At 36.7% G+C, this 24,182-nt stretch overlaps 1 protein-coding gene across 1 annotated transcript in view; it reads left to right on the forward strand.

The window, feature by feature from the left end:
* Nipbl (NIPBL cohesin loading factor) overlaps positions 1–24,182 on the forward strand; it is a 163,759-nt gene that overhangs the window by 90,524 nt on the left and 49,053 nt on the right. The window contains exons 9-14 of the mRNA XM_032898802.1: positions 337–963; positions 8,481–10,088; positions 18,070–18,252; positions 22,551–22,748; positions 22,865–22,936; positions 23,019–23,108. Coding sequence (XP_032754693.1) covers positions 337–963; positions 8,481–10,088; positions 18,070–18,252; positions 22,551–22,748; positions 22,865–22,936; positions 23,019–23,108 — 2,778 coding nt within the window. The remainder of the gene's footprint in view (positions 1–336; positions 964–8,480; positions 10,089–18,069; positions 18,253–22,550; positions 22,749–22,864; positions 22,937–23,018; positions 23,109–24,182) is intronic.

Raw genomic sequence — 24,182 nt, forward strand, 5'->3', positions numbered from 1 at the left:
ATTGTTCCAGTAATTGTCAATACTGTTCTTAAAGATAAAAGAATTAATCAGGTATGATGTTATATGGGTGATTTCAGCATCAGAGACCTGATGGCAATATCTGGAGTTCTGAGTCACCGTTGACTTCCTAGGAAGTTCAGGGCCAGCGGAATAGCATAGTCTTCATCTCAGAAATTAAGTGAAGTGGTGGCGTGTGAGGTATCTTGTGTAGCTCAGGCTGCAGTTCCAGAGTGCCTTGGATTAGATGAGTTCTCAATAATTGATTCAGTTTAACCGTTTTAGCACTTATTACGTGTAGTGGCACAACCGTTTATTTCTGCTGAATTGTTTTCATAGGATCAAGACCACCTTTAATCCTACAGTCTCAGTCTTTACCTTGTTCATCACCTCGAGATGTTCCTCCAGATATCTTGCTAGATTCTCCAGAAAGAAAACAAAAAAAGCAAAAGAAAATGAAATTAGGCAAGGATGAAAAAGACCAGAACGAGAAAGCTGCAATGTATGATATAATTAGCTCTCCAACCAAGGACTCCACTAAACTTACGTTAAGACTTTCTCGTGTAAGATCGTCAGATATGGACCAGCAAGAGGATATGCTATCTGGTATGGAAAATAGCAATGTTTCAGAAAATGATATTCCTTTTAATGTGCAGTATCCAGGACAGACTTCAAAAACACCCATTACTCCACAGGACGTAAACCGCTCACTTAATGCTGCTCAATGCTTGTCGCAGCAAGAACAAACAGCATTCCTTCCAGCAAATCAAGTGCCTGTTTTACAACAGAACACTTCAGTTGCTACAAAACAACCACAGACTTCTGTAGTACAGAATCAGCAACAGGTATCACAGCAGGGGCCGATATATGACGAAGTCGAATTGGACGCATTGGCAGAAATTGAACGGATAGAGAGAGAATCAGCCATTGAAAGGGAGCGCTTCTCAAAGGAAGTTCAAGATAAAGGTAAGAGATCTATTTTTACTACTTCAGCACCTGGGCACATGAGTAATTAATCCTTATATCTTTTCTCATGTATGAATTTCATTCACTATCCGAAGCATCTATATCAGATTTGATAATTCTGTAGCCACATATCAGTTTTGAACTACATTACTTTTATTTGTGCTTTTCTACTAAAATGAGCATTGTTTCAATATTACACTAATTTTCTCTAAGTTATGCTAACAGAATTACATACTCTCTTAGTTAGGGTTTTACCGCTGGGAACAGACACCATGACCAAGGCAGGTCTAATAAAGAACAAATTTAATTAAGGCTACCTTACAGGTTCAGCGGTTCATTCCATTATCACCAAGGCAGGAGCATGGCAGCATCCAGGCAGGCATAGTACAAGTGGAGCTGAGAGTTCTACATCTTCATCTGAGGGCTGCCAGTGGAAGAGTGACTTCCAGGCAGCAAGGGTGAGGGTCTTAAGCCCACACCCACAGCAGCATACCTACTTCATCAAGGCCACACCCACTAATGATGCTATTCCCTGGGTCAAGCATATACATACCATCACATGAGTCTATGGAGGCCATACCTAAACATAGCATAATGCAAAATAAATTTAGTCCAGTTTCCAAAGTCCCCATAGTCTGTAGCATTCTATACAATGTTAGCAGTCCAAGGTCAAGGTCTCTTCTGGGATTCATCTAATCACTTAACTGTAACCCCCAAAGCAGGTCAGGAAACCAGCTGGGCAAACTCCAAACTCTGCATGTCATGTCTGATGTCTAAGCAGTCTTCAGATCTCCATTCCTTTTTTCATCTTTGTTGACTGCAACAAAGTTCTTTCTCCTGGGCTGGTTCCACTCCCTATTAGCAGCTCTCCTCAGCAGATAGCCCACGGGTCTGGCATCTCAAACATCTTGGGGTTTCCAAGGCAACTTCAATGTTACAGCTTCTTGTTTCAGTGTCTGAGATCCACACATGATTTTTTGACCTCCTCCAAAGCACTGTTGTCACTTCTCCAGCTCTGCCCTCTGTAGCACTCTCAGCTCAGGTTGATCCACTCTGCTGCTGCTGCTGTTCTTGCTGATGATCTTATGGTACTGGCATCTCCAATATGCTGGTGTCTTCTGCTCCAGCTCGGCTTCATCTATAGCCTCTCATAGGCCTTCTTCATGGTGCCAAGCCTCAACTCCTTTACATGACATCATCAATTTTTTTTTCTGCCAGAACAAGGTTCATTACCAGTTGGATTAATGTTCGTTACCAGGGGTGATGGTTGGTAGCTGTAATTTCACTGTTTGGGAGCAGAAGCCAGAGGGTTGCTGTAAGATGAAAGCCAGTCTGTGCTTTATGAGTTTGCTGCCAGCAGGAGCTACAGAGCGAGACCCTGTATATATAACTAATAAAATAATGACACGAAGTGAATATATCTGAGAACTTCCATGTGCTTAATAAACAATTGCATATTTCATTTTGTTTAAATTTCTTCTATTTTGATAATAAAAAGATTTTTAGAGTAAATTTTGAAAGTTTTTAAGCTAATATTAAATACTAAACCCTGAGGATCAAAAATCTTTTCATGATGAGTGTAGTTAAGTGTTCCCTTTTATCAGACTAGTATATAGAAGCGCACAATTTGAAGGTATACCTATATTATTAGCTTGTAGGCTTACTTCATCCTTCACAATGAAATACAAGTAAGTCTCTAGTACTTATTTGGTAAATGCTAGGAACAAAATCCCTTAAAAGTTTTAAGCAAATACAGGAATTGCTGAAAGTACAAATATAATTTACAAATTTATGAATTTGATATCTTTATAAATATGTGTACATTCGATTATCGAAACTTAAAGCATGCTTTGCAGTTTACTTTTATTTCTTGATACTGAATGGAGGTCATTTTTGCCAATCTGCTATGTGACAGGTCCGTGACTAAATAGCTGTATTCTATGAAATATGCTAAAGGTTTGTGCTAACTCTCCTGTCATGATGAATTTTTACCATTTTAAGAACAAATGGTATATATTTATAAATTGTTATATGATAACGTTTGCAGTGTAAATCTTAAATAGAAGCCATAAGTTCTTTATTTCCCTGCTTAGAGAACTGGAGTCTGTTTCAGTCATAAACCTTTGTTAAAGAGAAAGGGCTGCCGACTCTCTTTTACTCTGGTTCGTAATACGGGTTTCAATATCAGTTGTCATATATACCGTACTCTCTGACTGTAAAAGTGTGTGTGTGTTACCTTATTAAGCACTCCTTGATAATATTGGTGTACACAAAATTTGTAATTACTGCGATGATTTTTGCAACAAATGTTCAAAATTGTGATTTGCTGACCAAAAATAGTAGTAGTGTAGAGAACTTAATTTCTGTGTAATGTTTAATCTTTGTTATGGCAGATTCTGTTCTGGGGGATTGTTTAAATAGTAATTGTTGACAGGAACAAAAGCAGAAAAAAATGGCAAACCCTTTTTATATCATCACATTTGTTGAATCTGAGATTTTACTTTTCAAAGTGGAGTGAGGGGCTTAATGAATGAGTCTGCGGATAAAAAGAGCACATTCTATTCTGGCAGAGGACTGGAGTTTGGTTCTTAGCACGCACAAATGCACTACAGCTCTAGGGGATCCGATGCCTCCTTCTCTCCCTGCAGGCACCTGTACACATGTGAACACACAGACATAAACAAAACTAAAAGGAGCTAGAGAATGGCTCAGCAGTCCAATGTGTTCCTGCAGAGTCCAGTCCCCACATGCAGCTCACGTAACCCTCCATAAAGCTAGTTCAGGGAATCTGTGCCTGCTGCTGACTTTGACAGACTTGTGTACACAGACACTATGCAAGCAAAACGTGCATACATATATTTTTTAAAACGAGTGAAAAATAAAGGTAATTATACTAGGTAGGATTCGCCTATTAATATATTTACTTTATATTCTTAACTTCCATGGGAGAATAAAACAAAGCAATTAGAATTGATTACTCCTGCAGAAAATTGTAATATGCATTTTCCTTTGAGTTATCTCCATAATCTGATTCTATGGCTAAAACAAATGAACTGAAACTCAGAGGACAAAACTACTACACCATTTTAATGAAGGTTCATGCATATCCTGTGACTAAGGACTAAGTAGGCTACTAACTTCATTTCACAGTTGTCATTTTTAAGTTGTTTTCTGATGACAATTCTACCTAGAATTATTAAGATATTCCAAAGTTAGAGGTAAGACTGTAAATAAAAGTGTTATTCTTCTGAAGGGACGGTTTTGACAAGTGAGCCCTGAAAATATGCGATACTTGAAATTGATTCACTGTTTCTTACCGTTATTTTGACTTTAAGACTAAATCCTAAACTTTGACTTTGAATGTGTTCTAGAATACGGCTCTGAGAACTTTTGATGTATCACTAGGAACAAGGAGCACACGGTCTATTTGTCTGGTCTAATGTCACTGTGTACCCTTTCTAATGTCTAAGTTGTTTGCCGGTACATTTACTTGTTATGGAGCAAGATTTCTGTCAAAAAACAGAGACTAATTTATTTATATCTCATAAGTAAGAATAAAAGCTGATAACTGTAAATTTTAAAAAAAAAAAAGGTTAGTCTTAGATATTTTACCTAGATTATACCTTTATATTATTACCTGGTTCAACACATAGACGAACCCTTTTTCTGTCTGCTGGGTATTTATGTACTTTGGACATTCATAAAAATATACACTGACAAACTAATTGCAACCTGCTACACTGTTCCAAAATTTAGTTTCTTTTCATCTGTCTTGCTCATACTTGTATCATCTGTAATTGGATATATTGATTTTAACAACTCTGTTTTGCTTCTAGGATGACCTCTCAGATTTGTACCGGTTTTTCATGTGCTGAATACTCACTCCTGCTTCCTTTTTGTTCCTTGGTTTACCTTTCTGCAGCTTATCTTTTCCCTAGGTCTGTTTTCCATATAAGCAAATGTAAGAAATAGCCAAGCTTCCTACCGTTTTATATGTCAAGATGTTCAGGCTGTGGCCCTTATAAAAGTGAAGTATAGATAGAGCATCTTTGGGTTTTTAACCCCAAAAAATCTAGAATGTTCTTGCATATAAAACTTACTAAGCACTGCTTATGTAGCAGAGGATGGCCTTGTGGGGCACCAATGGAAGGAGAAGCCCTTGGTCCTGACAAGGCTGGATCTCCAGTGTAGGGGAATGTTGTGGCAAGGGGGCGTGAGGTGGGGTTGGGGAGGGGGAACACCCTTATAGAAGAAGGGGAAGGGGGTGGGATAGGGGGCTTATGGATGGGAAACATGAAAGCGAATAACATTTAAAGTGTAAATCTTAAAATATCTGATAAAAATTAATTAATTAAAAATAAATAAAATGATAACATTCTTTTAGATGCAAAAAAAATACTTATTAAGCGTCAAATTTACAGGTTCCAGAACATTTTGAATTTTATATTTTGAGATTTAGGATGTTCAGCTAGTAAAGTACATGAAAATATTTCAAAGTCTGAAAAATTCAAAATCAGAAGTAATTCAGCCCCAAGCAGTTCAGAGAAGGGGTAGTGAAACTGCATTACCTACTGCTTTTTGAAATAATGGCACTGCTTTTTGAGATGAGAGTAGAGCAGTGAGCCGCCTGGCCGTGCCGTTGTTTAGGTGTGGAACATTGTCATTTGTCCTGGTGGCTACTGTGTACTCTGCCATAAGTGGTTTTAGGTTTTACTTAAAGTATATTTAGTAACTGTTAAAATGTGTTTTTTATAAGCCTGAGAAGCTGGAGTTTTTAAAGGTTTGGTCTTATTTTCAAAATATTCACAATTAGGTGACAGGATGGTTTTGAAATTTCCCTTTGTATACATTTTCTTCAGAAGTATGGTGAATTCTGATAGCTACTGTTAAGATGCCTGGTTCTGAAGAGCAATTAAAGGTACTCAGCGTCCGAGCAGTAAAATTAGTCTTTACAGATGGCCAGGTAATGGGCTTGCTGTAGTGACACACAGAACAGTGGGCAACAGAGCGCTGCCCACACTCAGAGCCGCTTTATAGGGATAAACCTACGGGAGAAAGGATCAGACCCTGAAACCAGAAAATTCTCTGCAACAATGATACATTTTTGCTAGTTTTCAGACCTGGTTTGGTGGTCCATAACTGTTCAGCAGGCGAGGCAGAACGATGAAAAGTTTGAGACCAGCGTCAGAGGGAAGAGGGGGGACAGAAAAGGGACAAAGGGTTGACTTAAAACTTTGTACCCGCAGGATTTTTATTATATGCTAGAAAAAGTAAGATCTTTCTTAGTCTTACTCTATTGCTTATATATAATTTATCTTTTTCGTTACAGTCCACAGATTCTGTAGTTTTAATAAATTTCTTTGAAATAGCTTATTGCCAAAATTTTGTTTTTAACAAAAGGTAAATTTGAATGACGTTAATAATCCATAAAACATTTTAAGTGTTTTTTTTTTTTTTAATTTTTTAAAGGTCCACCTGCTAAGCTAATGTTTAGTTCCAAAATATGTGTTGGGTTTTTGTTCGGTGGTGGTGGTGGAGGGTGTGAGTGAGTGAGTGTGTGTGTGTGTGTGTGTGTGTGTGTGTGTGTGTGTAAAAGAATGAGCCACAGATTTAACAAAATCCCAGATGCACGGGATTAATTGTATCAGTTTTGATGTTTATGGAGGTTACTATTTTAATGACATTTCCAAAACCTGCTGCCTTGAAAATATAGAAGGCTTAACGCTTCTGTTTTTGTCATAAAGGTTTAAAAGTTAAGCTTAATAAGAGATTCTGTTGGTTCACGTAGTAATTGTTTCGTGTGCTCCGTGGCAGGATTAAAAATTTCATGGCAGTATTTAAAAGGGATTCTATAAACATAACTTTTGTATTCTAAGAGTTTTTTTCTTTAGTTATTGATGCAAAAGGCTTCATATATACTCTTATCTGAAAGGGTATTTGGAACTTGGGAAAACAGTGTAATGGTAACAGTTATAACATTTTATTATTGTTTTAGAAGTGTAGCTTGTGTGACTATGGGCTTGATTTCTGTGTAACAGAAAGAGTACATTACATGTTTCAGGATCCTGGAGATGAAGCTCATGATCTCCTACATCCTAGGCAAGCATTCTTCCTCTGAGACATTTTCATTGTATTCAATTAGACTTTAAATTAGAATAAAACAATGGTAAATAAAAATTTTTTCATGATTTATTCCATTACAGTGATTTTTTTTTCACCAATCACCTTGAAGTTTTAACCTTGTGATACTGTTTTCCTTAAGTGATATATTCCATTAATGTATATTATCAGAGAACCTAGAAATTCTTCTTATAAAGGAACTAATACGGACTTTTAAAACATAATCAAGAAGTTTGGCGAATAAATTGAATACATAAAATCCACAAAGTACTATAAATCTAACTGTTCCTAAGAACTAGAGATTCAGTTCATAGACAGTGAACCAGAAATCTTCTGAGTTAAAAATAGAATCAAACAGACATAGAAACTTTTAAAACTGCTTTTTAAAACAGTGCTTCCCAGCCTATCAGATTTGTGTTAGTATACGTGCACTATTATATTTCAGAGTACTGTAGTTCTTTTTTCCCGTGTGCTTGATGATATAAACTACTAGAATCAAAAGCCTAAAGACATTTTTGTCCATTGAAGTTGCAAAAACCAAGGTCAAACACCTACTTATAATCTCCTACACAGGAGACTAAAGCAGGTGGACCCAGAGTTCAGGCCACTCTGGGCTATACTGTAAGTACTAGTCCAGGTTAAAATATACCTGTTCCATGCTTCTGAGTATGCCCATAATATAGCTTCCCCATTCCGTTTTACTTCATTGGATGTTAGCTTTTCAATTCTGCATGTGCTATTAACACCTGGAGAGGGAGAATGCTACATTAAGGTATAAGGGCAAACTCCGTGTTTCCTTAGTTTCCTATCATTTGCCTTTTTTCAGTAATATAACTTATATCTACTTTTTAGTTTTATTCTTTTCTATTTCATGTTTTGCATGTACTAAAAGATGTGTTTCCGGGGTTGGGGAGTTAGCTTAGTGGTAGAGCGCTTGCTAGGCCCTGGGTTTGGTCCCCAGCTCCGAAAAAAAGAAAAAAGAAAAAAAAAGATGTGTTGCCACTTAAATTTGGCAGATTTAGGACTCTTAATTGTTTTAAGAATTAAAATGATCTTAAGTGAAAATATGTGGCTAATAGCTAGTCTTATAAGAAAAACTTATGTCTTATCTAAACCTAAATTCATGTGTGTGAGTGTTAAAAGTTTTATTCATTTGTATTCCTTTGCTTATATTCTCAAAAATGCTATTGAATTCTTTTTTGATTCTCTGTAAAGTTCAGTAAGTGTCATATATATCTTCTCAAAACTTAAGTTTTAAAGGTAGTCATCCATGCTGTTTTATATCTGCATACGTAAATTTGTATTCAATACATGGGAAAAGGTTTCAATTAAAATTGTTTTTAGAAAGATAAGAATGTGTCTGTTACTGATATTGAATATTTATCTTTACATTTCAGATAAGCCTTTGAAAAAAAGAAAACAAGATTCTTACCCACAGGAGGCTGGGGGTGCTACAGGAGGTAACAGACCAGCTTCTCAGGAGACGGGTTCCACGGGAAATGGGTCAAGGCCAGCATTAATGGTTAGCATTGACCTTCATCAGGCAGGAAGAGCGGACTCTCAGGCTTCTCTAACTCAGGATTCAGACAACATAAAAAAGCCTGAAGAAACCAAACAGTGTAATGATGCACCCATTTCTGTTCTTCAGGAAGATAGTGTTGGAAGTCTTAAGTCTATACCAGAAAACCATCCCGAGACTCCTAAAAACAAATCTGATCCTGAGCTTTCAAAAAGTGAAATGAAACAAAATGAAAGTAGGTTATCAGAATCTAAACCAAATGAAAACCAACTGGGGGAGTCAAAGTCAAATGAAAGTAAGTTAGAAACCAAAACTGAGACCCAGACAGAAGAACTTAAGCAGAGTGAGAACAAAACGACAGAGTCCAAACAGAGTGAGAGCGCTGTAGTTGAGCCTAAACAGAATGAAAATAGACTGTGTGACACAAAACCAAATGACAACAAACAAAACAACACCAGGTCAGAAAACACAAAGGCAAGACCTGAAACCCCAAAGCAGAAAGCTGAAAGCCGGCCTGAAACCCCAAAGCAAAAGAGTGAAGGCCGGCCTGAAACCCCAAAACAGAAGGGTGATGGACGACCTGAGACTCCGAAGCAAAAGAGTGAAGGCCGGCCCGAAACTCCAAAGCAGAAAGGTGAAGGCCGGCCTGAAACCCCAAAACATAGGCACGAAAATAGGAGGGATTCTGGAAAGCCATCAACAGAGAAGAAACCCGATGTGTCTAAGCATAAACAGGATATCAAATCTGACTCATCTCGCTTAAAATCAGAAAGAGCTGAGGCCTTAAAGCAGAGACCTGATGGGCGATCGGAGTCCCTAAGACGTGACCATGATAGTAAACAAAAGTCAGATGACAGGGGTGAGTCAGAACGACATCGGGGTGATCAGTCAAGGGTTCGAAGACCAGAAACATTGAGATCTTCTAGTAGAAATGAACATAGCACTAAATCAGATGGTTCAAAAACTGAAAAGCTAGAAAGAAAACACAGGCATGAATCAGGGGACTCACGGGACAGACCTTCTGGGGAACAAAAATCAAGACCAGACAGTCCTCGTGTAAAACAAGGAGATACTAATAAATCAAGACCTGGTTTTAAGTCACCAAATAGTAAAGATGACAAAAGGACAGAGGGTAACAGAAGTAAAGTAGACAGTAATAAAGCGCACACTGATAATAAGGCTGAATTTCCAAGCTATTTGTTGGGGGGGAGGTCTAGTGCATTGAAAAATTTCGTCATTCCAAAAATCAAGAGGGATAAAGATGGCAACATAACTCAGGAAACTAAGAAAATGGACATGAAAGGGGAGCAGAAGGACAAAGTAGAAAAAATGGGATTAGTTGAAGACCTAAACAAAGGAGCAAAGCCTGTAGTTGTTCTGCAAAAACTATCGCTGGATGATGTCCAGAAGCTAATTAAAGATAGAGAGGAGAAATCACGAAGTTCCCTTAAGTCTCTTAAGAATAAGCCATCAAAGTCAAATAAAGGTAAGAATGTTTCCACTGTCATTGTATTCTTTAAGTTTGCTAAATACAAGCAGTGCACATCTACAAGATCAAAAAAGCTGATACATGAAAATGCAAGTTAAAACAACAGTCAGGTTTTTCCAGGAATATATACTTTTTTTAGGGAACTGTTTTCTCTCACCTGTACTTGAACTAGTGATGATAGTCATAAATTATTTTACTTTCTGGGAATAGAAAGACATTCTCTGTGTTCTTTTAGGGATTTCTGAAAATTAGTTGTTTGTCAAATGAATGATATATTGTGGTAGACATATTTAACTTTAAAAAGGTAACCTTGACTATAGAGATACACTCTACAATGAAGTACTTAATTTTTATTGTCCCAGTAAAGTTACACATGGTATAAAAGACCAGGTTTATAATTTTTAATTGTCTTACACTGTTTACTTACTTACAGACTTTATGATTTATTATTGATGAATCATTTGAATTTTTGTTACTTATAAAATAATGTAAAAGGTTATTTTCTGGAGTGGCAGTTGGTGAAAATAGGTTTTAAAACCTAAAAATACAAAAAGGTTGGGAATGGTGTTTACTTAAATTGGTTTAAATTGTTATTTGTGAAGTTGAAGTTAGTGTTATTTTTGCATGGTTGCTGAATTAAATTCTCGAGTTACCCAACTAAAATTGAATGCTGAAAATTTCATTGCAGTTTATGAAGAAAATACATCAGTGTATTCCTTTGTATATTTGTATTTACAGTGTAGTATTTTAGTTGTGCCATGTGCAAAGACCTATTAGCCTGTGTAAGATCTAATAATGTAATTAAATAAATTATTATAGTTTGAAGGCAGTAGAGCCAAAGTTTGTTTGATTTTAGGTTTTCATTCTGTGGCCTTCATTTAACTTTGTACATACTTATAATCAAGTGTATGAAATCCATAATTACTGTCCAGTATAGTAGTCAGTAGCCTTTTGGTTGTTTTAGTTCAAATTAATATAATTAAATATTGAAATGTTTTTCAGTAGTCACATGTGTATTGACTAATGTATTATTCTGCAGGGATAGAGGAAATTTGTATCTTTACAGAAAGTTCAACTGTGTAGCAGGGCAGTATAATCAAAAGTTACTTTATAACATAGTTGTAGCTTTATCCACAGAGGAAGAATATTACAAAACTCTCTTCATTCAAAGTGATTTGTGGCTAATCTGTTTTTTACTTTTACTTGATTTGTATTAAACATCTACTTCTTTACTGTTTTATTTCTCAGAAACAAAGATTGCTTTCTGAATCACTAATATTTGTGCCCATCTAGATTTCATTTGGGCAGTCAGAACTACAGACTAAAAGGTGGTGTTAATTGTTTAGCTTGAATGTGTCTTTCTGCAATTATTTCTTAAAATAATACAAAGAGGTATAGAATATATGACTGGCGGAAGAATTGTTTCTTTTAAATGAAGCTTGTTGGTTTGTTTTGATAAGATTTGTTGTTGGTTTTGGGGTTTGTTTTTTTTTTTTTTTTTTGTTTTTTTTTTTTTTGCTTTTTTTTTGGTTGGTTGGTTGGTTGGTTGGATTTGGTTGATTGGTTGGTTGGTTGGTTGGTTGGTTTTACAATCAAGGCTTCTCTGTGTTGCCATGGCTGTCCAGGAATTCACTCTGTAGTCCAAGCTAGCCTTGAACTCAGAGATCCACTTGTCTCTGCCTCCAATTGCAGAGATTAAGGTGTGCTCCACTATGCACAGGTAAATGAAGGTTTTCTTTAAATATTTCTTAGTGAAAGTTTGGGGACAACTTGTTTTTATAAAGAATATAGTTTGAGGACTGAGTATAGTGGTCCATGCATTTAATCCCAGCATTAGGGAGGCAGAGATACAGATCTAGGCCAGCCTGGTCTACATAGTGAGTTCTAGGGCAACCATGACTAGTTAGTGAGAACCTGTTTCACAAAAACAAAATAAATGAACATAAGCCAGTGAAAGGCTCAGGATAAAGGTACTTGATACCCAAGCCTGGCAGCCTACATTTGAGTTCCAGAATCTCCATGAAGGGGAGAATCAAGTCCACAAATCTCCCTGACCTTCACACGAATACTATGGCAAGCATGACATGCCAGCATACACACAATATAGGTCTATACGAGCACGCACGCGCGCGCGCGCGCGCACACACACACACACACACACAAACACACAGTAATGTTATGTGCTTTCAATAGAAGAGGTAGAAAGATGGAAAGTGGTGACCCATTTTCTTTATCTAGACCATGCTTTACCCTTTCCGCCCATCAGCTGTCTCGCTCTTTAAGCTCTGTTCTAACAGAGTCTTGTACAGCTGCTAAAGAACATTACTGAGTGCATAGAGGTGGATTGTGATGGTGCAAACCTGTAGTCCCAGCATTCTGCACCTGGGCATCAGAGACAGGAGCAAGCTGTTGGCTTGCCTGGTCTGTCTACATAGGGAGTTTCTGGCCAGCCAGAGCTAGACCATGAGATCCTGTATCGAGAAAGTGAGACAGGAGCAAGAGAGCCTGTCTGAGCTTGAGGCCAGCTTGGTATACATAGTGAGACTGTTTCAAAAACACAACACAAACAAAAAGGATATATTATGGAGCCAGTGAAAAGGCTCAGAGGGCAAAGACAGTTGCTGAGAAAGAAGACAGAGGCTACGTCAAATTGTTAATAGCAACACTTTGTATAGTTTCTTAACATCTTTTTAATGCTAATCCATGTCTCTTCTTATAAGTATACTAATACAAACATATGCTTGATGTCATCTTAGTAAGGAAATCGACTAGGAGGAGTCTACCTATGAGTAATAATATATGTAAATGTGGGGATATTTGTGTGTATACATATATTTATAGACCTGCAATTACAATATGCAGAATTTTGGGGATATTTTGTTTGTTTGTTTGTTTTCTGAGACAGAGTCTTATTTTTGTAGCCCTGAATGTCCTGGAACTTACTGTATAGGCCTGGTTGGCCTCAAGCTCACAGAGATCTACTTGTCCTCTGGTTTCTGAGTGCTGTCATTAAAGGTGTACACCATACAAAGCCTGGCCACAGTTTAATAAAAATATCTTTCAGTTTCAGATTGATTTCCAGACAACACATTAGACCCACACATTATAACCCAACACATTAGTGTGGGTTATATCTCAGAATCCAGTTTTTTTGTTTTGTTTTTAGTGATATGTATCTGTAAGCTGACACAATTACAAAATTGTGAATTTTCTTATTTGTAGTTGAAGCACAGTTAGGTAAAAATAATTAGTATGAAAATTGCTAAAATACACTACAGTTAATTTTGTCTTAGCACAAAAATTCTTAGTAACTTTTCATTTGTTGAAAAACAGCTATAAAAATCTACCCTTAAAATATTTAATATGCCAGGCAGGAGTGGTACATACCTTTTAATCTCAGTACTGGGGGTAGTAGATTGCTGGGACAGGGTGACTCTTGAGATGCCAGCCTGGTCTACTGAACAAGTTCCAGGACAGCCTGTGTTACACAGTGAAACCTTGTTTGGAGAAAAACAAAAACAACAAAAAAGTATATGTTGATCTGTTATGTTGTTACAAACTCTACAAGAGCTACTTAATCTCCAAATTCTTATTTCCTAAACTTTGCAGTAACTTTCTTTTTCTTGCAAGCTTTCTGACTTTTGTTACAAAGAAACCTACTCATATTCCTTATGTTCACTTCTCCTTGTTTTGATTTGTAGTCATTGTACAATAGGTTCTATGCCATTCTGTTTCCTTTTAACATTATCTTTGTCCCTGTGACACTGAGGAGAAACTTTTAATGTCTTACATTTATATCAGCATGTAAAATACCAAAAGTTCTTTTTAAGTTTTATCAAGTTATGTACAGGATATCTACAAATAAAGTAGTAATAATAAAACATGATCATTTAAGAGCAGCATGATGAACCAGCATGCTTTACATAGTCCTTAACAGTTTGATATCAGTAATTACCAGCATACACATTCTCAAGTTAGCACTCAAATACACACACACACACACACACACACACACACACACACACACACACACACACACACGTTGGTATAGGCCATAGGCTCAGTTTTAGTACTGCATGAACATGTACTAAAGGTGTTCTTACTATGTAACCATTTTGTATTCCAAGTTACCTCAAGAGTTCTCAAACATGTAGAGATAGTCACATGTCTTAATTACTCTTCCATTGCTGTGATAAAATACTCTGACCAATCTACTTAAGAGAGAAGAGGATAGTTCAAGTCCATCGTGACAAGAGATATCAACATAGCAAAAAGTTAAACATAGCCAGCCAGTCACATTATAGCCTCAGGGAGGAGAGAGAGCAGCGAATGCTGGTACCCACCAAGCCTTTTCCTTTTATGTAGTCCAGGACTCAAGTCCTGGGAATGTTTCCCACCTCATATTTACTCAGTCAAGTTAGTCATACACACGTACAAGCGCGCGCGCGCATACACACACACACACACACACACACACACACACACACACACACACACACACACACACAGTCCTCAAACCCTCACTGCTGCGCTTAGAGGCTTGTCTCATAACTAATTCTAGAGCCTGTCAAATTGATAATCAGGGTTAGCCATCGCTTATTTAGTGACAAATAAACAAATAACTCTCATTAAAAACGTTATTCTACTTTAGAAAGAAGACATTTAGCATAGTAAATTCCCTTGTTCTAAATAAAATTAAGGTAACCTTGCTAAAGAGAATCTATGCAGACATTAAGATAATAAATACTTACTTGATATTGTACTAGGCATAAAATGGGTATTCTAAATATTGGCCTTTTTACCTTTTGTACCAAAATTCTCCAGCATCTAATATTTCAAGTTTTTAAAATTCTCATTTAGATTTATGTTATATAAATTATAGTACTAGAAATAATGCAATTCACACTTTGATTAATGATTACCTTTCAAAGCTTAATAAATTCATTTTTGAAAACTGAGAAACCAGTTTTCTTCTGCTTTGTACAGTCATGCAGAGCGAATGAATGTTGTGTAAGAGCTATACTCTCTATAGGAATGTAGCCAACCCAGTTTTACTAAACTTATCTAACCCAGCTGTAAAATGTCTTTGTGTGTATATTGTTTGTGAGCATTGTATATTTAGGATGCCCCTGCTGCACTTCATTCCTCTCATTATATGTACACAGCAGAAAAGGGGTCATATGACCCCTAATTCTTATTTTTCTGTCGGGTAGAATCTTGATATTTATATAATTGCTTACCAGAAAGCATGTTCAGACAGTCTTTCATGTGGTAATGTGGCAACTGAACATTGAAATCTTTTGTAATGCTGATATCAAAATTAAAACAAGTATAATACTAGTACTGGGCTGGTTTTTACAGAGTAAGCCATTTTCAGTAAGACCTGCATGACAGACTCAAGATACTGGCTTTAATGCTCAGTCGTCCCCCTCCCCAGTAACTGATGACTTGGTAATGACCCTGACTTTATATAGTGATTCCACCAACACGATAGGCATCATTGGCTTAATACTGAAAGGCCAGCAAGCTTTTTCTGTAGATGCTGCTGTTTCAGTACCAACCATCTTTGCAGTTGTCTTTCAGTGTGATCTACTTTCTTTGCATTCCCTTATTTGGGGATGTTTTGTTTTAAGGTTATAGTGGCTAAAACTAAAATCCTCAGTATGGCTACTTTATTTTATTGAATGTTCAACTGGTATTGCCTAAGAGTTTGAACACTATTTGCTGTGTTTGTATTTTTATACTTTTAGTGGAGTCTGAGTGAGCAGGGGTCAGGAGATGTGTATATTCATAAGGAACTTGGAAGCAGAGCCCGAGTTATTAAAATAATCTCAGAACCTAAAACCCAGTGAGATGGCACGTGCTATCCTAGAACTTGAGAAACAGAGCAGGTGAATGTCTGACTATCAGGAGACCAGCCTGATATACACGGCAGGCAAGCTCCAGGCCAGCCATTCACACAAACGAACGAACGAACGAGTGAGCGAGCAACCATAAACCCAATTTGCCAACTTGCTTATTAGTCGGTACTTGAAAATTACCGGCTAAGGGATTGGGAAGATGGCTGCCCAGGTAAAGGTAGTTGACACCAAGCCTTGGCAAGCTAAATTCAATCCCCGAGAACCAAACAATAATTTTTAAAAAGGAAAATAGTAGGAAATTTCAAAGAAGACTCACGTGTTGGTAGATTGCAGAGTTCTGTTACAGTCAGGAGTACTGCTTAGATGCTATCAGAAGAGAGCACTTGCACAGCTTGCCCTGATAACTCTTCTCACAGCCACAGGGAAATGGCTGGTAGCTGTTCTTCCCACCTTTTTGGGGAGCAGGGGTGGAATTTCTGAACCACAATTAGGTTTCCAGGCAGCATTAAGGACCTCTATGTTCTTAAGCAAAATTAAGGCAACTTTTCCCTCTGGTGCTGTGTCCCTCTCTACTCCCTTAATTAAGACCTTGCTCTGTGATGTGAATTATGAACATATACTCCTTCTTATTACACTGATGACCACTAGCATTTTACTCTGTTATTAGTTTTGACTCAATAGATGAGCCTCCATGCCCAAAAGTATATAGTTTTTCTCCTAGTTTTCTATTGTGTTTATTTTTTCTCAAGTTAGTGCTCAAACATATATCAACAATTCTTTCTCTGAAGCCTGCCTTTTGTGTCCTTAGTTTGTGTTTACGAGCTGTCCGTCCCTGTGCACTCACTGGAGATTTGAGTCCCTAGTTGAGTCTTTTGCTAACCCTACAGTCAATAAATATCACGCCCTTATACCAATTCCCTGCTGTCTGTCTTGGTAACAAAGCAGAAGACTTAGAAGCCTTGTGATACTGAGTGAAACTTTCAGAACAGCAACCGGTGTATTCTCAAAAGTCGTGTCACATTATGTGTCTTAACTAATGTTAATAGATTCCTGAGACTTGGAAATAGATCTCCATTCCCATTTCTTTTTCTGCTGTGATTTTTTTTTTCTTTTATATAAGCACTATTTCTTGAATATTATAAGAGGTAGTGTTAATGTTGGCTATGAGTTACTAATGTTTCCTGCTATACACCAGTAAAGAACTATTCCATATTCCATATTAAAAAATCTTTCATATAAGATAATTCTGGTCTTCAACACCAAGATTTACATAGGTAAGTAAAGTTAGGTAAAATTGTGTATGACCTTTATTAGTCATCAAAGATAAGTTATCTGGAAAAAATAGTGTTTGCTACTTCTACTTTATTTTCAAACCGCCAAAATGATACTAACAGACTTTTCTCTATAGAACTGTATGAATGCTTATGCCCCTAGGCTTACATGGTAAGGTGTGGTGACTCAATATGGTCTGATGGTAGAACTTTTCTGTCATTACTCTTTTATGGAAAATGTGGAACTGTTTCATAACAGACTTGAATTTATGTACTATCTTCAGTTGTAAACATTTTTAAATATTTTGATGTATTGATACTACTTTATAGACTTCTTTTATATTTAATTAAATGTTCACTATTTTGTCCTTATGAGGAAATTTTTTATGATGCTAAAGGTACTAATTTGCTTCTCAAATAGACAGTGACAGGTAAAGATGTACAAAGCTCTTACCCAACCACCATTAGGCAACTGTCAGAATTGTAGAGGAAGATGGAGGTGGTAAGCATCCTCCATCTGACCTGTGTACTGAAGAGGTGCATTAGTTTCAGGCTATGGAGGCCTGCTGTAGACCTAGTGAAGATCACAACATAGGGATGACAGTGTAACGTAGTGTGACAGTGCTTACCTAACATGGACAAGAGGCCAGTGTCATTGGTCTTTGTTATGACAGTAATAAAGTCAATTTTTAAAGTCCTTATATAATTGTATATACATATATAAGTTTATTATGTTTAGGGTTAATATTTAAGTTACAATTGTAAAAACAATTTATTTTTATACTGCTACTTTGGTTAAAATTTTTATCTTCAGATTTAAATTTCTTTCTTGCCTTTTATTAATAGGTAGTATAGATCAATCAGTGTTAAAAGAATTGCCCCCTGAACTCCTGGCAGAAATTGAATCTACCATGCCACTTTGTGAACGTGTGAAAATGAACAAACGCAAGCGTAGCACAGTTAATGAAAAGCCAAAATATGCTGAAATCAGTTCAGATGAAGATAATGATAGTGATGAAGCTTTTGAATGTAAGTATCATTTAACTGTCTTTAGGAATTAAAGGCAGATTAATATGTATAACATAATTTGGGGGTTAACAAGATCACAGTTACCTTAATTCTTAATAACTTAGTATAGCAAGATTTTTTCTTTATACTTTAAAATTGTATGAAAGATGAGTTCAGTTGGCACCAAGAAAACAATTTAGATGAGCTATAATTAGTAATAGAAACACCCGTTGTGTGTCTATTTGTATTTAACCTGTACTGGACTCCTGATATATAGTAGGCATTGGAAATTAAAATACAAATTAAAATGTGACCCCCTGTCTCACAGTCTCAGTCTGTTGGGGGGATCTGTAATAATTGTACTACAAATGGTAACAGTAGATGCAGGGTGCTGTGCAAGCACATCAGTGGGGGTTCAGAGTGCTTACTGGAAGAGGTGACACTTGAGTCTGGAAGGACACCTAGGAGATAGCCAGATAAAGAAATATTTAAAACCATACTATCACTAAATTATGAATGGCTTAGCCACATTGTGAATTATCTGTGTGGTTTGGACCTGGCTTCTCCTTTTGCCCAGCTGTGTCCTGGACTTCCTCCCTTGTTTCACTGTTTTCCAGAGCTGGCTTCTTCACTACACAGCTACCTCTCTACAACACTGTGATCACCTGTCTTTGCACTAGACTTGCTATACCTCGCCTGTCTTCCTACTGGTCCACTGAAAAAGTTCTTCTCTTTTATCCCTATCTTCCTTCTTCTGGAGCAAGAGAATTGAGCCTAGCCAAGAGGGGTCAGCAACCTTGTTTGACTTAAACGGCATTCAGTGGAAACAGACTATGGGAGATCTTCACTTGTGTGCCAACTGACTTAGTCATAATGACCAAAAGAAGTGGGAAGACCACCAGTGTGTTCTACCTTTTCCACCTAGTGCTGTAGATTGAGGTGTGGCAAGCAGGGCAGGAAGGACAGATGCATGCTGCCATTTTTAAGTGTATATTGCCGATGGAAGCTCTTCACCTCCTCCAAAGTTTTTAATCAATGTTCATTTACTCATCCTTTCAAAATTGTGAGCTCTTCAGCTAGAGCAGTAGACTATGATACTGAACAAATTTTAAGTTTTAAAATTGAAATATACAACAAAGATAATCTGACATGTGTGATTGTTATAATTTGTATTATTATGAGATGTATTAACAATACAGTATATTAAAAATGACTAGAGGTTTTTTTAATTATAATCAAACATTTTGGTGACATAAGGACATGGTTAGCTCTGGAAAGTAAGAAGACAAAGGAAGTGTGTTGGCCCTAAAACTCCGTTCCTTTTATCTGCATGTCCGTCTACTCCCTCCCCTCTCTCTCACCATTCCTAAACTCCTCACCTGCAGCTTCATTATAAACCTCACGCCATCTCTAGCTGCTGCGTTCACTGGCTCCCTGCACTGCTGAGCTGGTGCGGATTATAAAATTACTGAGTAATAAAATCAGAAATGTCCACTAACTGCAAAATAGGGAAACGTTGAGCCACACCTTTGTCATCAATGTAGACACATTTTTTTTCTTTCTGTTATGAGAGATAATGTCTCATTTCATGGAAGTGTAAACCCTCACCCTAAAACTATGGATGCCGTTATAGCTGTGCCCAGGTGTATCGAAAGCAGACAGTAATGTTGTTAGAGTATTTAGGCTTTAACTTCTGCTATGAAAAAAGAAATTTTCTCTAGATTTTTAAAAAGATACCCAAATACTTTACTGTTTTACTTGGTTTATTTCAATCTAGATAAGTATAAAACAAGGATCTCCTGATGGCTCTGACTGATGAAAAATGTTCAATTGACAGTTGGCATAAAGAACTAAATTGCCATTTACTCTAACAGTGACCAAACTTTATACTACAGTACAAAATGAAAAAGTACCATGTGAACAGTAGCTGGAAAAAATGTGTTGTTTTAAGACAGACTTTGTGAAATTTAGGATTTCCCTGAAATTTAATCAAATTGCTTTACTAAAATCTAAGGATTAAGGAAGTAGTATTGTTATTTGTAAGTAAATAAATAAATAACCAAAGAATGTCTTTGAAAGCTGAACTTAAGAGATATGAACTTAACCAGAATGCAAATACAAGGTCACTGGGAGCAGGAAAAGGTAGAGAGAGGAGGCGAAGGCAATGGGTGGGAGGCACTAAAATTCAAAAAGGGGAGGTAGAGAACCCTAAATCCTCCTTTCTGTGTCTCTCGTTTGTGTTCCTCTCCTTTCTCTGCTTTTTCTAGAGTGGTGAGAGGAAAAGAGACATTAACAAGCTAGCCAACTACTTGGGATGGTGCTAAACTCCTGGAACACACATTGTGTTATAAACATTGTGGAGTTATTTCACTGTTTTAACCCAAACTTCCCACACTTTAATGAATGGGACAGAAAGATGCTGTAAAGCCTCTAAAGACTGATGGGTACAGCATATTGTATAATTTCTCATAGCCACAAGATTTATCAAGGATTTCTAGTGATAGAATTGAAGACTGAATATAGTTTGTTTTTAATGAATTAAAATATAGAAAGAGTAAAATAGTTTGTGTAATTTTTGGTTCATAAGTGTAAGGTCTCTTACTTGACATTATAGCATGTCTCATTCTGAGAAAATTTGTTAGTTCCTTATTTGGTAGACAATTCAGTAACTGTTGAAATGTTTCAAGTAGTTTAGTGAATATTATATAAACACATGACCCGTCTAAGTGAGTCTCTCCCCCTTTCTCTCTAATAAATAAAACAAGTTGTTTAAATAGTGTTCTTGAGCATACCCTAATGATAAACTTGAGGAGGTCCTGCCTCGCCTCTCACAGTTAATATAGAGCTAAACCAAACTCACACCTAGTTAGGAAGTAAATTAACCATTCCTGTCCATACTGGAGTTTAGTACCAGGAAACAAACCAGATCATGAATAGGAATAATTATGGCATTTAGACATTTATTGTCCACACATAGTACTACCAACACAGATATAAATAGGGTATTTGACCAGATTGACATCCTTAAATTCAAGCCTTGTAGTGGGTTTAAGAGGTTCTCTTAATATTTCTGTATTGATCATAGTTAGGAATTCAAAAGAAGCCAGTAGGAGCAGGGAAGGGGTTAAAAAATAGACTAGAGAGTTCATCTTTGTCACCAGCAGTTTGTTTGTTGCTATAGTAACTTGTATAGGGACCAGCTAGATGGTTCATCAGTGAAAAGGCACTTGTCACACACCCCGGCAACCTGCATTCCACCCCAGAACCCACATCAGAGGTGGGATGGGAGAGCCGACTGCAGAGCTGCCTCTGAGCTACGTGCACATACATGTGCAAAATAGCAACAAAGAGATGTTTTTAAATATGTTGTAATAATCTCAAGGTGGGACAGACACGTCAGTCCTACCTTGTTTTACTGGTAGTGCCTACACCAGAGACAGGTGTAATATGTATTTTTGCTTGCACTGCCTCTAAGTTTCACTGCATAACTGTCATTTTTTTTAATACTGAACTGTAACCCTTTCTTAAAGCTTAGAATCATTTTCAACTTAATACATCAGTTGATATGTCAGATGAAATTCTTTGCCATAGAGGCTCCTCTTGTCAGTATTGATGATCATAGCAGAATGCATATGAACTCTGGAAAGATGGGGGGAACTATGAAGGGAACATATATTAACTTGCTTCTGGAGCATGCGTAAGCTTAGACGCTTTCCTTGAGTTTAGCATGCTAATTGTCGGGAAATTATTTCAGTGTGTTAGTGTTTGCAGTTCTGATCTATACTATCTCTGTAGGTTTGTCATGTTAGGCCATCAGAGTCTCTGGAATTTATTGCTAAGTTGTAAGTATAACTTAGCTGTTAATTGATGGAGTATTTGGTCACGTATATTCTGTAACACTATCTCAAAAGTTGACTATTTCCCCCCCAAACCCTTCTCCCCACAAAAAATATAAATGGTGGTTGTTTTTTAACCATAAGTCTAAATAAAGGTTGTTTTATAAGTCTTAATTAATCTGAATTTTACATATACTTCTTACTGATGTGCTGAAATCTTTCACTGAAATGTACACTGTGTTTTAATTTATCAGAACCTTCCTATCGGTTTTTACCAAGCTGATTTGTACAGATCTTTAGTTTTAGATTACATAATGCTAAAATTCATGATATCCTTTCTATACCATAATTTAATCTTCTGGATAGATGAATGGCTCAGACATTTGTAGACCAACAATATGAAGATGTAGCTCGTTGTAAAGTACAAGCTTTGACAGTCTTTTAAAGTGAGGTAAATTATTTGTCATGGGGATTTGCTTCTAGCCTCTAGGAAACGGCATAAAAAAGATGACGATAAAGCTTGGGAATACGAAGAGCGTGACAGAAGAAGCTCTGGGGATCATAGGAGAAGTGGCCACTCCCATGACGGAAGGAGGAGTTCGGGTGGCGGGCGTTACCGAAACCGAAGTCCGTCCGACTCTGACATGGAAGATTACTCTCCTCCTCCCAGCCTTAGTGAGGGTAATTCATCAGTCCCAGTGGCTCTAGAACCAATTTCAATGTCCTCTTCTAACTTTGAAGAACGTTTTACTGTAGCATCATTCATGAGTTTCAGTGTTTCTTTTTGTTTGTTTTAGTTGCTAGAAAAATGAAGAAAAAAGAAAAACAAAAGAAAAGGAAAGCTTATGAGCCAAAACTAACACCCGAAGGTACCATTTTAGTTTACCTTTGTAACCTTCAGCTTTCCTTACTGCCGGAATGTGAGCACAATTTTTTTTCTCTTTCTTGCAGAAATGATGGATTCTTCAACTTTTAAGAGATTTACAGCCTCAATAGAGAATATTTTGGATAATTTAGAAGATATGGATTTTACTGCATTTGGTAAAACCAATTTACAGGGTTTTTTACTTATCCCTTTGTGTCTAGTTTTTTGCAAGATACTGTAGAAAATACAGTCATAATGTATACTATCAAGAAACTTGAAATCTAGTGTGAGTTCATGTTATCAAACTAAAACTACTGCAAAACATACGCTCCAAGTTGTTGGCTATTTAGGTCCTGAGAACACTGCCACCACAGCAGGGCAGCGACAGGAAATATTTCTGTACATATCTTCTGGATAGTCTCCTGACAGTGAGAAACTTAAAGACACTGGAATCAGTTCATTCAATACTGTTCAACTATGTAAGGATATTAGATTCAAACATATATCCAATCTGAGCCCCTGGTAGAAGAACAAATAATACAATATATAAAATAAAATAAAACACCAGCTGAAATAAAGTATAGCTAATGATATATTGGTATAGTTTGATAAAATGTAAATTATATTTATAAATGTAACAGCATATGTTAAGTACACTGTTTTGAATATTTGATTGAGCTGGGCATGGTGATACATGCCTTTAATCCCAGCACTCTAGAGGCAGAAGCAGGCAGATCTCTGAGGTGGAGGCAGCATGGTCTACAGAGCAAGTTCCAGGACTGCCAGGGCTACACAGAGAAACCCTGTCTTAAAAAAACTAAAGAAAGAAAACAGAATATATTCCTTCACCTACTCTAAGGCATCATATACCACCTTTATTAATATGTATATGAAAGCTATAAATATTTTTATACAAAGTCACCTTCAAAAGTGCACTGACTATTTTTAAAGTATTTTTTGAGAAGTATAATCAGAGTATCATTGATTCTGATTTAGAATATCTGTTTTATCTTTTCAAAAAATTCTATGCTAAGAAATTATCTTCTATATAATATAGAATCCCAAAAATAAAAACAGGAACTCTCAAATTAGGATGTTGTGGGGAGGAATTATTTACTAAAGAAATTATTATTTATAAAAACCTGTAACTCATTTTAAGTATTAAAGATAGTGCCAGGACCTAGGGTTAACAGCCATGGAGCTGTTTGTTGCCCCTTTACCCTAAAGAATTAAATAAAGAGAATCCAAAA

The sequence above is a fragment of the Rattus rattus genome, chromosome 3, assembly GCF_011064425.1.
Source record: "Rattus rattus isolate New Zealand chromosome 3, Rrattus_CSIRO_v1, whole genome shotgun sequence".
In the NCBI taxonomy this organism is placed as follows: domain Eukaryota; kingdom Metazoa; phylum Chordata; class Mammalia; order Rodentia; family Muridae; genus Rattus; species Rattus rattus.